This window comes from Aotus nancymaae, unplaced genomic scaffold (genome assembly GCF_030222135.1).
Source record: "Aotus nancymaae isolate 86718 unplaced genomic scaffold, 86718_ANA_hifiasm-v0.15.2.pri h1tg000021l, whole genome shotgun sequence".
NCBI lineage: Eukaryota > Metazoa > Chordata > Mammalia > Primates > Aotidae > Aotus > Aotus nancymaae.
Genome location: NW_026988433.1, coordinates 26762762 through 26776518, shown reverse-complemented (window position 1 = coordinate 26776518; position 13757 = coordinate 26762762). Strand labels below are relative to the sequence as shown.

At 37.3% G+C, this 13757-nt stretch overlaps 1 protein-coding gene and 1 pseudogene across 3 annotated transcripts in view; one reads left to right on the top strand and one right to left on the bottom strand.

Moving 5' to 3' along the window:
• POLR3B (RNA polymerase III subunit B) overlaps positions 1–13757 on the top strand; it is a 132517-nt gene that overhangs the window by 4673 nt on the left and 114087 nt on the right. For all 3 annotated transcript variants that reach the window (XM_064379896.1, XM_064379898.1, XM_064379897.1), the window contains exons 2-6: positions 611–643; positions 3300–3356; positions 3435–3499; positions 6202–6277; positions 6504–6604. In XM_064379896.1, the coding sequence (XP_064235966.1) occupies positions 611–643; positions 3300–3356; positions 3435–3499; positions 6202–6277; positions 6504–6604 (332 nt within the window). The remainder of the gene's footprint in view (positions 1–610; positions 644–3299; positions 3357–3434; positions 3500–6201; positions 6278–6503; positions 6605–13757) is intronic.
• On the bottom strand, positions 9400–11584 carry LOC105728804 (hyaluronan mediated motility receptor-like; annotated as a pseudogene).

Genomic DNA, 13757 nt, shown 5'->3' with positions numbered 1-13757 from the left:
CCTCCTTGACGTTTCCACCTGAATGTCTAATGGAGATCTCAGGCTTAACACACCTAAACCAAATTTCTGGTAGCCCCTCCACACCTAAACCTGCTGTTACTACAACGTTTCTCATCTCCGTAAATTGTAACTAACCCTCTAGTTGCTCAGGCAATATAAGAAGCAATCACCATATGTGCCAGCCTTCTGTAGCCTTGAGATGAGTTCTGACCAGACAGTAGTTGAGAGAATGGGAAGGAGAAAGAACTCCCTTTGGGTCTTGAGACCCAGCTCCACCACCAGATTCTCTGAGCCTTATTTTTTTCCCTTTATCAAACTGGCAAACCCCACTTAGGAAGTGTCATGAGAATAAAATAAAGGATTGAAGAGTGCTTAAACTTTTGAGTCATCAAGAAGAGATTAAGTTACATTCTATTTAGAAAATCTGTAGTGTATGTATGTAGATACATATTTATATGCATGTGCACACATGTGATTTCCATAAAAGTGGCTAAAATTTTTTTTTTTGTTTCGATTTACTTTCCTTTGCTTATTTTGGTACAGTAAAACAGCTTATGAAAGTATTGTTGCTGGTACAGAGTTCTGATATTCTTCTTGTTTTGGTTCACAGGAAAAATGGAGGCTGCTTCCAGCATTTTTAAAGGTAATTATTTCACGTTCAATAATAATTGCTTATTTTTCAAATGAAAAAGTCGAGAAATAAGCCATTAAACAAAATTTTTTTTTTTGAGAGACAGGGTTTCACCATGTTGGTCAGGCTAGTCTCAAACTCCTGATCTTGTGATCTGCCCTCCTCGACCTCCCAAAGTGCTGGGATTATAGGCGTGAGCTACCACGCCCAGCTGAAATAAGCCATTTTTTAAAGATTAAGTTTTTGTCACCAACGTTTTTTGATTCTGTATAGCTATGTTGCTAGTTTTGGAATTATAAGGTAAAATCCCTGACTGAAAGGTGCAAGTTTGGGGAGTGGTAGTCTGATTTTAGAGAGAAGTAGTAAAACATGCGTAATAGCATGACACATGATTAAAAGCTAAAGTACTATTGGCAAAAGAGTGATGGTCAGAGAGGCCCACCTAAATGAAGTGAGACATAAACCACATCTTAAGAGAAGATGGTTTAAGCTGAAAGCTCAGTGCAGAGAGCATGTCTCAATCAAGGCGTTCAAGAGTAGTCTCCGCAGGGTCTGCAGGAAACAGCGACCAGTCAGGGGAGCTGCTGAATGTGAAGTGATGTGGTATCGGGCTTCAATTCAGTTTCGAAGAGCTTACGCTAAGCAGTAGTGAGTACCACAGTGAGAGACCACTTGGCACCCTCTAGGATAACTATAATCAATCAAATATTAATGAGGATGTGGAGGAACGGGAGCCATCATACTCCACTGATGGGAAGGTAAAGTGTTATAGCCACTTTGGAAAACAGGCTGGCAGTTTCTCAAATGGTTAAACAAAAAGTTACCACATCCTCCAGCAATTCCATTCCTAGATATCTGCCCAAGAGAAAACATGTGTCCATGCAGAAACCTGTATACAAATGCTTATAGCAGCATTCATAAAATGGACATCAGCTGCTGGATGGATACACAAAATGGGATGTATCTGTACAATGGAGTATTATTTGGCAATAAAAAGAAATCAAGTACTATTACATGCTGCAACATGGATGAATCTTGAAATCATTGTGTTAAGTGAAAGAATGGAGACTTGAAATATGAGGCCAGGCGCAGTGGCTCACGCCTGTAATGTCAGCACTTTGGGAGGCCGAGGTGGGTGGATCACGAGGTCAGGAGATTGAGACCAGCCTGGCCAACACAGTGAAACCCCATCCCTACTAAAATACAAAAAAATTAGCTGGGCATGGTGGCGGGTGCCTGTAATCCCAGCTACTTGGGAAGCTGAGGCAGGAGAATCACTTGAACCTGGGAGGTGGAAGTTGCAGTGAGCGAAGATTGTGCCACTGCACTCCAGTCTGGGCAATAGCACGAGAATGCAAGACTCCATCTCAAAAAAAAAAAAAGAAAAATGAGTAGAGTTTTATCCGGTTCAGTTGGGTGTTAGGGACAGAGGGGAGAGTGCTGGGAACTGAGGCTGGGAAAGTTGTCAGGGCCAGATTTCTTATCAGATTTGAAAGCCATGCTAAGGATTTGGCTTTTCTTCTAAAAGCCATACAAAGCTATTGAGTTTTTAAGTAGGGGAGTGATCAAGAATCAAATAAAATGGTAGTAAGATCAAGAAAATTTTTGTTCTTTACCCCTAGAAGACCGAGTCTTGCTACATTGCTCAGGCTGGATTTCAACTCTTGGGTTTGAGTGATCCTCCTGCCTCTACCTCCTGAGTAGCTGCGACCGTAGTAATGTGACACCTTGCCTGGCCTTTTTATTTTTTAAAAGGAACTGTACATAAATGGAGAAGGTGCTAGGCACAGTGGCTCACGCTTGTAATCCCAGCACTTCGGGAGGCTGAGGCAGGCAGATAATTTGAGGTTGGGAGTTCGAGACTGACTAGCCTGGCCAATATGGTGAAACCCCGTTTCTACTAAAAATACAAAAATTAGCTGGGCATGGTGGCGGGCACCTGTAATCCCAGCCACTCAGAAGGCTGAGGCACGTGAACCACTTGATCCTGGGAGGCTGACGTAGTGAGCTGAGATTGCGCCACTGTACTCCAGCCTGGGCAATAGAGGGAGACTCTGTCTCTATTTTTTTTGTTGTTAAAACCTAAGATACAAATACACACATTAGCCCAGGCCAGAATCATCAGTATCACTGTCTTCCATCTCCATGCCTTGTCCCACTGAAGGGTTTTCATGGACAATAACACATGGAGTAATCATCTTCTATGATAGCAGTGGCTTCTTCTGCAGTACTTCCTGAAGGACCTGCTGGAGGCTCTTCTTGAGGAAAGGGTCACTCTTTTCAGAAATATACTCTGAAATCAAATCAAGTCGTAAGTCATTAGGCAATGGGAATTTTTCAGCTCCATTATAATCTTGTGGGACTGCTGTCATATATGTGGTTCATAGTAGAACGAAATGTTGTTATATGGCACATGGCCATATATTCATGTACTCATATTTTGATTTCCAAGAGTCAGATTTCTTCTCAAGGAGGAAAACTCTTGAGGATATACTGGTAAGATGATGTGGAAATGGAATTAGAACACATTAATGAAAAGATTTATTAAATTCGTGTATTTTTTTCTCACTTTGATTTTGAGAAAAATTTGATGTTCACCCATGATTAGATTCCATTACATGATCTATTATTTTGTTGCTAACCTACTGTTTACTTTCTATCTGTTTAGGTGAAAGGCCTTGTGAAACAGCATATAGATTCCTTTAACTATTTTATTAATGTAGAGGTAAGCATCAGACATTAGACATAATCTAAGGATTAATTGGAAGCGGAGTCTTTCCTAATGTTGCATTTTCCACTACAGATAAAGAAGATAATGAAAGCCAATGAAAAGGTTACAAGTGATGCTGACCCTATGTGGTACTTAAAGTAAGGAACCAACTATTCTTAATTTGCTGTTTGGGTTATGTCTAACATTTTTAAAAGTGAGTGAAGTTGCTGTTAAAATTCTTTTAAAATCATTGTCTTGGCCACGCACAGTGGCTCACGCCTATAATCCCAGAACTTCGGGAGGCCAAGGTGGGCAGATCACCTGGGGTCGGGAGTTCAAGACCAGCCTGGCCAACATGGTGAAAACCTGTTTCTACTAAAAATTCAAAAATTCCCCAGTCATGGTGGTGCACGTCTGTAATCCCAGCTACTCGAGAGGCTGAGGCAGGAGAATCACTTGAGCCCAGGAGGCGGAGGTTGCAGTGAGCTGAGATTGTGCCTCTACACTCCAGCCTGGGCAACAGAGTGAGACTCCAACTCAAAAAAATAAAATAAGATAAAATAAAATCATTGTCTTCTATTATAAAGTGCTCAAATTACATTTTTAATTGGCAAATTATAACGAGTTATGATTGGGAAGTTTTTGAAACTATTAGTTTTTAAATATTTAAATTTTTATTTTGAAATAATTTTAAGCTTAAAAGAAAAATTGCAAAAATAGTACAAGGAGTTTTTCAGTATCCTTTGCCAAGCTTTCACTGATATTAACATCTTTCATAATCATAGCACAATGATAAAACCAGGAAGTTAGCACTGATACGATGTTGTCTACTAATCTATAGATCTCATTTGATGTTTTCTCACAAATACCCTTTTTCCGGTGTAGGAATCAATCCAGAGCTCCATGTTATGTTTAGTTGTCTTGTATCCTTAGTCTCCTCAATTTTTGAAGTCCCCCAGTCTTTCTTGGTCTTTTGTGACTTTGATACTTTTGAACAATCTGCTCAATATTTGTAGAAGTTCCTTGAATTTGAGTTTGTATGACATTTGATCATTATTAGATTGGGTTATGCATTTTTGGCAAGAATACCACAGAAGTAATGTTTTATGCTGTTCTCACTGATTCATATTGGGGTTACAGATGCCAGTATATTTTATTACTGATGATTTTAACTTTGTTCACCTGGTTAAGGTAGAATCTTCCAGATTTCTCCACTAAAAAGTTATTTTTCCTTTTGTAATTAAGTATCTTATGGAGAGATTCTTTTCGTGACTATGCAAATACTGTTTCTCATAATTTCACCAACAATTTTAGCATACATTGATGATTCTTACAACAGTTATTGTGGTGCTTACCTAATGGTGAACCTTTATTTCCATCATTCCTTCTGCATTGATACTGAAATTCTGTATGGAATAGCTTTCTCTTCCCCTCATTTATCTCTCTATATATTAATTTATATCAATTTGTACTCATTGATGTTTTATTTTATTCTATGAGTACTTTCATATATACATCCAGTTCTATCATTTTTCTGTTGTTCAGACTGTTTTAGCTTTGACCATAGGGAGACCCTTCAGATTGACTCCTGTGTCCTTTCAAGATGCCACCATTATTTTTTGAGCACTCTTTTGCTTTCTCATACCATAAGATATGGTTCATCTGGTATGTCCCTGTCCTATGTTGGGAATCCAAGGATTCCTGGAGTTCCTTTTACTGGAAAACAGGATTTAGAATCCAAGATATGGACACTAAGATTTCAGCAGGCAGAGTTCGGAAATATGTGCACGTATATGAACACATACATGCAGACACATCTGTATTTCTTTATCCTATTCATTTTTACATATATTAAAAACCATGAAGACTGATACCTCCAATTTCAGTTCAACACCACAGGACTCATTCTAACATTTTCCCTTTCCTTACTTGTAACTTTTATCCCAAGAATGAAAAATCTGACTCCCATTATCTGCACTTTTTTTTTTCAATCCTAGACTATACATAAAGTTCCAGAATTGTTAACTTATATGTCTGTGAGTATAAGATTTACTAGAATGTAATATTTGTGCACTGTCCTTTTTATCTTTAGCCTTACAACTTCCAATCAAAATACTGTCTCCTAGGGTTACTTACGTTAGTTCCTTTATTTTTTTAGTATGTGAAACATTATTATGATTGTAGGAGTTAGACCTACACAAAAAAGTATATTCAGAAAATAGTTGTTCCACTTCCAGTTCTTTCCACCCTGTTCCCATACCATCAGTACTCTTTGCACTTTGCTCTTTCTTTCATTAAGTATTGTTTTTAGGAAGCTGTATTTCTAGTAATTTTGTAAAGAGATTTATAATTTTTTTTTTGAAATGGAGTTTTGCTCTTGTTGCCCAGGCTGGAGAGCAATGGCACGATCTCAACTCACCTCAATCTCTGCCGCCTGGGTTCAAGTGATTCTCCTGCCTCAGCCTTCCAAGTAGCTGGGATCACAGGCATGCACCACCATGCCCAGCTAATTTCATATTTTTGGTAGAGACAGGGTTTCTCCGTGTGTTGGTCAGGCTGGTTTTGAACTCCCAACCTCAAGTGATCCACCCGCCTTGGCCTTCCAAAGTGCTAGGATTATAGGTGTGAGCCACCATGCCTGGCCCATATTATTTTTTAAAAGATACTTTGACAATGTTTTCCCTCCTTTGTAAAGCTATATGTACTATCACTTCAAGAAGATCTCCAATTTTAATACTCAATTTGTCATCAAGATAAGCATTTGTCAAAACATAATCTTTGCGTTTGGAAGGAAAATAGCTTGTTTGCTTTTATGGTCTTTGAAGAAGTATAATTCATACTGCACTAACTTGCTTTTCAGATATCTTAATATCTATGTCGGGCTACCTGATGTTGAAGAAAGCTTCAATGTAACTAGACCAGTGTCCCCTCATGAGGTAATTATGAACCTTACTTTAATTGGACTTGCTTGAACTCAGAGTCTGCCCTTAATATATACTCTTAAAAGATAATTTAAAAATGGGGCAGGGTGGGGGATATTCTTTTGAGAAAAGGGGATCAGAGTTCAATGTGGGCCGTACTTCTGCAGAAGGAGCACTTTCAAGTGGTCAAGACTCTATTACAGAAAGAGCAGTAACTGTCAGATTCCTGATTCTCTTTCAGTGCCGTTTGAGGGACATGACATACTCTGCCCCCATTACAGTGGATATTGAATATACCCGAGGCAGCCAGAGGATTATCCGCAATGCCTTACCCATCGGCAGGTGAGAAATGAAATCTGTATTAGTGCCACACTGCCTGGATGCCAGCCCTGTGATGTGACCCCATTTCCACATCTGAAAAATGCAGGAAATGCTGCCTATTTCATGGGTTGAAAGAGTCAGCACATGTAAAGCACTTAGAATAATGTCCAGCACATAGTTGGGGTTGTTACTACTTATTAATGGTAAAACCTTTCCTAAAAAATTCAGGAAAATGTTTTCCTTTCCTACTATAACTCTGAGATGCTAGGGAAACACTAGGTATGATAGCATTTCAGTGAACTCACCTGGATGGGTCTTCTTGGTGGATTCCAGGTATATTCTAAGTTTGAGTTTTCCTAGAATTTAACTCTTTCTCATCTATAAGTATTTAAGGGAGAAATTTTTTATTTGCCTGGTACAAGTTTGGAAATGATAGCATCCACTTGGATTTTTGCAGTCTGCCTTTCCTGATTAGGGAAATATATTGACTCTCCTGTAGAAATGGACAAAACCCACAATATTCTGAGTTTAATAATGGTATTAGACTTTAGATTTAATCCACATAATTTCTGTTCAAGTGTTTTTCCCCCTCTCAAAAGTGCCAGGAGCTTAATAAACATCCATTTGTTCAACAAATGTACACCAACTCCCTGTCACTTCTTATGTATGATGCTGAGTACTTAGATGAGTAAAAGATACACAAAATACTGCTCCTATTGGCTGCCTTCATTCACAGCTATCAGGGAAGACAGGCGTATGTAATTACGGCACCATTTGGTAAGTGGTCTAGAAGTCCAGAATTTTATGTTAAAGCAAACATATCTATTTCCCTCAAAGGAAGGGGTAATTTGTATTGTTTCTCTCCTCATTCTTCAGTTAGAAAAATAAGTAAGATATTAAAATATCCTGGTTTTAGCAGGATTATTTATCAGTGTTAAGATGAGAACTTCTTTCTGTCTTATATGTGGACCATACTTGTGTCCATTTAAATTTTGGACCGTTGCTAAATTATGAACTGGATTGACTTTTGTGAAGGAAAGGCAAGAGAGACTAGAGGAAAACATAAATTAGTAAGATTTTGGGTTTAAATCCTGGTTTAAAGAGGGAGCATGTAACTAGTATTTGTTGCATACCTACTATGTGCCATATTATGATAGGCAATGTTGTTTGTTAGCTCTGCATTCATAAAAATGACCTCTATTAATTAGAATGCTTATATGTACTATGCATTATCTAAATTACATACATAATCTCGTTTATTTTTTTGGAGTAAAAAGATTTTAGTTTAATCCAAATTGTATTTGTATTTGGTTAGAAATAAAACAGTACATAAGAACATTTGATTCAAAACAGTAACCTCCCTCCCTCCCCTTCCTCACCTTTAGACCCCTTCCCAAATTCATAACAATTTCTGTTATTTTTTCTGGGGGTTATTATATCCATAACTTTAGTTTGTGTGTGTGTGTGTGTGTGTGTGTGTTTTGTTTTGAGACAGTCTCACTCTGTTGTCCAGGCTGGAGTACCGTGGGATGATCTCAGCTCACTACAACCTCTGCCTCCCAGGTTCAAGTGATTCACCTGCCTCAACTTCCCAAGTAGCTGGAATTACAGGTGTCTGCCACCACGCGTGGCTAATTTTTTTGTATTTTTAGTAGAGCTGGGGTTTCACCATGTTGGTCAGGCTGATTGTGAACTCCTGACCTCATGTGATCCACTCACCTTGGCCTTCCAAGTTGCTGGGATTACAGGCGTGAGCTACCATGCCTGGCCAATATTCATGGCTAAATGCGATGCTTTGACTTCTATTTCTTGATATATTAAACATAGACATTATTTTTTGCCTCCTGATATATGGGATATGGCTTAGCTTATTTGTGTCACCTACTTTGCTTCTCCCTTCCTCCTCCAAATTCTCCTTCTTGTTTTTAATTCTCTTTTTGGTTGCTCTAGTAACTGTAATATTTTATATCTTTATGTCATATTATATAACTTTAGTCAGTGTGTTCATTTCCCTTGATGTGAAATGAGAATATTCTTTTTTTTTTTTTTGGTTAAATGACTTACTGTATAACTTTATTTCATATTACATAAATATTAAATGCTCAGTAGACATGCAGATGACAAGCAGTATATGACAAACTATAAAGTAATAGTTACATGCAGAGTTTCTTGGATTTTTAGTGTATCTAAGAATTAACTGAAGACTTTGTTAAAAATGCAGGCTTAAAGGCCAAATTTAATACAAATAGGATAGAGCCTAAGAACCTGTAAATTATTAAACAACTGATTAAAGATAGAGAGGTTCCTATGAAGTTAGGCTTGTCCTTATTTCTTATTTGAACTTGACAAGTGGAAGGATAATAGGTAGGACAGAGTGAGCATTATTAGAATCAAAGTAGAGGCCAGAATACATCCAGGTGTTTTAGCCTAGCCAAAGAAGCTCAGACTAGAAAAGACCTCCAGGATCAAGCTGAAAAATCTGGGGATTAGACTCTTGAAACTAAGGTTTCAGAACAGGGAGATAATAATATGATACTGACTTTTAAAGGAATATTAAGTTGATCAGATGCACTGCAAGCTGGAAAGCCAGTGAGAGGGTTCAGAATGAGATGATAAAGGTGAGCATTAGGAAGGAGGTATTTATAAGAAAAAGTAAAATGTCAAAAGGCACTTTGGTAAAAAATGTTCCTTTCACATACTTAAGGATAGGCAGTTAAAATTAAATACAACATTATAAAATACCCATGTCAAACAATAATAATAACAATATCAATAACAATATGAATGAAATAATCTTCAACAGGTTTTTCAGATGTTTACTTCCATGATTCCTGACACTACACAGGAGCTTAGTAACTGTATTGCCTTCTTTTAATGGGGTTTTCAGGGCAAAATTTTCTTTACTTTCATGATGAAAAGCCTTTGAAGGATCAAAGCGTTTGATACCTAGGACTTTATTCAATTCACCTTGAAGTTTTGTCTCAGTTTGTTTTTTTTAGCAAGCAGACAGTGGAGTTTTGATACTTCCGACTTGAGTTGGCTATTTTCATCTTTCAACTTCACGACATGCTTGATTTTTTGTTTTAGATTCTGATGACCCAATAATTTAGCATGTGAATCTCTTATTTTATTTAGCTGTTCCTGAGCTACACCATGTTCATTCAACAATGCCTGTTTTTCTGCTTCAAAAGCATCTAGTTGTAGCTGGAAAGGTTTTATTTTATTATACAGTTCTTCGTAAAGGAGACGCCACTTGTTAATTTCTTCAGTTAATTCTGCCATTGTAGAATTTTCCAGCTTTTCTTGCTTCTTCATCTTCCAGTTGTTTTCTAAATCAACTGGAAAAAGAAATTTTCCAGCTTTTCTTGCTGCTTCATCTTCCAGTTGTTTTCTAAAATCTTCCTCTTGTTGCTTGAGTTGGTTCTGCAAATCAGTTATTTTTTGAAAAGAAGAAACTGTGATTTCTTTAATTTCTCTTTCTTTTAGTGCTGACTTGGTCTGTAAATCTAGAAGCATCCTTGCATATTCTTGATTTGAGCTCTCGGTTGCCAATATCTGACCCTGAATATCTTCTGCATTTTTTCCAGCCTTGGCCATTTTTTCCTGTAATGATGAGTTCTGCAGCTTAAGATCTTCTATCTCACTGGCTGTTAACACTTTATAGCTTTCAAATTGAGCAGTAACATCTTCAAGGCTTTGCACTGTACTGTTAAACTTTTCCTGCAAAAGCAGGGTGGCCTGGGTTTGAGCAGCACTACTTTTCTCCAGTTCAGCCTCCTTCCCTTTCAGCTTTTCTTCTAGGAGTTTTAATTCTTCAGCTCTAGATTTTGTTTCCTCTTCCAGTTGCTTGCCCAGCCTTTCAGATTGTTCCTCCTTTTGCTCAAGCTCATCCAGTGCTTGTTTTAATTCTTCCTCAAAGAGATTCTTCTCTTTAACCATCTCCTCTTGAAAAGAACACAGCTTCTGATGAAGACTAGAAGATAATTCTTGTAATTCCTTTTGTTGAAGCTTTTCATGTTCCCGTTGTTCAAGAATAAACTTCTGTTTTAGGTTTTGCATCTCAGCATTTAGATTTTCATTATGTTCTCTATTCCTGTTGACATGATCTTTTTCTTTTTCAAGCAGCTGACCTTTCGCATTTAGGTCTTCTACTTGTTTAGATAATATAACAGTATTTTCCTCAAGAGACTGCTTAAGTCTTAAAATTTCATGATTCTTCTCCTTCAAATTTTCTTCTAACTGGGCAATATCTAGCTCATATTTTTCGACTTGATCTGAAGCACAACTAATTTCTTGGATATATTCTAAGAGTTTTTCTGTTTCAGATTTTTCATCAATCTTTTCTTTCTCTATTGAAACAAGTTTTCCCTCCAGTTGGGCTATTTTCCCCTGAGACTCTGAGACTCCTTTGGGTGACCTGCAGCTTCATCTCCATGCCTTCTTGCTTAGCCATTAGATCCCTCATCTTTGTTTCTCTTTTGTTTCTAAGTTTCATCAGCTCCAAGCTTAGAATTCCCAAATTCTTCTGGTTACCATTTTCCAAAAACTTAGATTTTAGTAGTTCATTAGTCCTGGTCAATTGAATAAGTTGTTTTTCCAGTGAAGCATTATTTGCAGAGAGAGATGTTTTTTCCCTGAATGCAGCATTTAGCCTTGCTTCCGTCTTTTCCAACTCAGTTTCCAGATCCTGGATCCGCCTGTCCTGAGCACCACGTTCCTGTATAGTAACACGAATCTCTTTTTTTTAATATCTTCAAATCTTTATCATTCTTTTGAGATTCTTTTGATTCTGAAGACTTTTCTAGCTGAAGCAGGCAAGGTAGTATCTTTGTCAACATTAAAATTTTGTTTAGAATCTTTTTGTTGTTTAAATCTTTGTGATTTCTGAAAGGATACTGGTCCTTTCAATACCTTTGAAGTTTTAACATCTTAAGCACCTGGAGATGGTGCACAACCAGAAGGGTCATTGAATAGTTTCAGGGGTGCCTTAGGAAAGGACATGTTGACAGCCAGCTCCAGAAACCGAAAGTCATTGGCATTCCTTTGCAACTGAATGTGGATTATCACTGCCTCTGAAATGAAATATTCTTATTCCTATCTTCCCATTATGATTTCCTTTTTAATCTGAGTTATTTAGAAGACTTAAAATTTCCCAACTGGTGCTTTCTGTCAATTTTTGGAACTTTGTAGACCTGTTTCTATAAATATTTCATGTTTATTTGGAAACAAGGGGTATTCTTCAGTTGTTTTGTGCCATTGTCTGTGTTTTTCCTTCAGATCAAACTTGTTAATTGTGTTGTTTAGATGTTTTGTATATCTTAATTGCTTTTTGATTTGTTTGTTCTATCAATTAGGCATGTTAAAATCTCCCACTACGATGGTGGATTTGTCCATTTTCCTTATGTTTTTATGTATCTTTGCTTTTTTGAAGCTATGATATTAGGTGCATAGAAGTTTAAAATTGTTCAGTCTTCCTGGTGAATTGAACCTTTGATTATTATACATTTATCTTCTTTATCTCTGGTGATATTCTTTGCCTTGAATCTTACTTTGTCTGCTCTTAGTATAGCCACATTTGCTTTCTTTTGATTATATTTCTGGTATATCATTTTAAAAAAATTATTGTCTTTTCAATCTTTTATATGTGCTAGGCATGGTGGCTCATGCCTGTAATCCCAACACTTTGGGAGGCTGAGGCCGGCAGATCACCTGTGGTCAGGAGTTCGAGACCAGCCTGGCCAACATGGTGAAACCTTGTCTCTACTAAAAATACAAAAATTAACCGGTTGTGGTGGTGCACGTTTGTAATCCCAGCTACCTGAGAGACTGAGGCATGAGAATCGCTTGAACCCAGAAGGCAGATGTTGCAGTGAGTCGAGATTGTGCCACTGTACTCCATCCAGCCTGGGCAACAGCAAGACTTCATCTCAAAAAAAAAAAAAAGAACTCTTATATGTCCTTGTGTTTTGAGTTTAGTTGAAGTAAACTACATATGGCTAGATTTTTTAAAAATTTGTCTTGAGTATGTAGTTCATTTATATTTGTTTTATATATATACATACATATATACATATATTTGAATATAAATCTGTCAACTTATTTTATATATTAAAACTGTGTAGCTTTTCATGTTTTATTTTTTTTTTTTCCGTTTTTGTTTCTTAGGTAATGGAAGACTTTTTTTCCTCACCCTTTCCCAACTGATTTAAAAGTCACATACAGTATTTCTGTTTATGTTTACCTTGGAAATTTTGAAAAACATACTTAACAAAGTTTGAAAGTAAACAATATCTTTATTCTCCTCCTGGCAAGAACAAAGACCTTAGAAAGCTTTAATTTGGGTCAGATCAGTCACTTTGACTTACATGCTTTTGTTGTACCAAAGTTTTGTTCTATCTTGTTTTGTTTTGGTCTTTTTGAGACAGGGTCACCCAGGCTGGAGTGCAGTGGTACACTCATGACTCACTGCACCCTCAACCTTTGGGGCTCAAATGATCCTCCCACCTCCAGCCTCCTGAGTAGCTGGGACTATAAGTGCACCACCACACCTAGTTAATTTTTTTTTTTTTTTTTTTTCCAAAGAAACGAGGTTTCACCATGTTGCCCAGGCTGGTCTCGAACTCCTGGGCTCCCTCCACCTACCTTGACCTCCCAAAGTATTGGGAATTGCAGGCATGAGCCACTGTTTTTGGCTTGTTTTTTTAAACCCATAAATTAGAAATTGTTATTGTCTTATAAAGTTTAGAAGTTTATTTAGTACATTAACTTATCTCAGTTTTTGTCTGAAAATATCCTTATGTTGACCTCATTCTAAGTGAATACTTAGCGGGATACACAAATCGAGGTTGGCAATCATTTTCTCTCAGGACTTTGAGCACATTGCTCTGTGATTGATTGTTGTGAAGTTATTATGCATCCAGTCATCCTTCCCTTTTTGGTAGCTTCCCTTTTTTTCCGTCTGGGCTTTAAATCTTATCTCCAGTTTTGGTGTTTAGTGTCTTCACTGTGATATGCTTAGGTGTAGCTTTCTTTTTATTTATGTTGTGTAGATGTTACTGTGAGGATTTATGGCTTTCATGTATCTTTAAAAATTTACAGCTATTATCTCTTTGAATAGGACTTCTCACCCATTCTGTGTGTTTTCACCATCTAGAAGTCTGATTAGATGTTTATT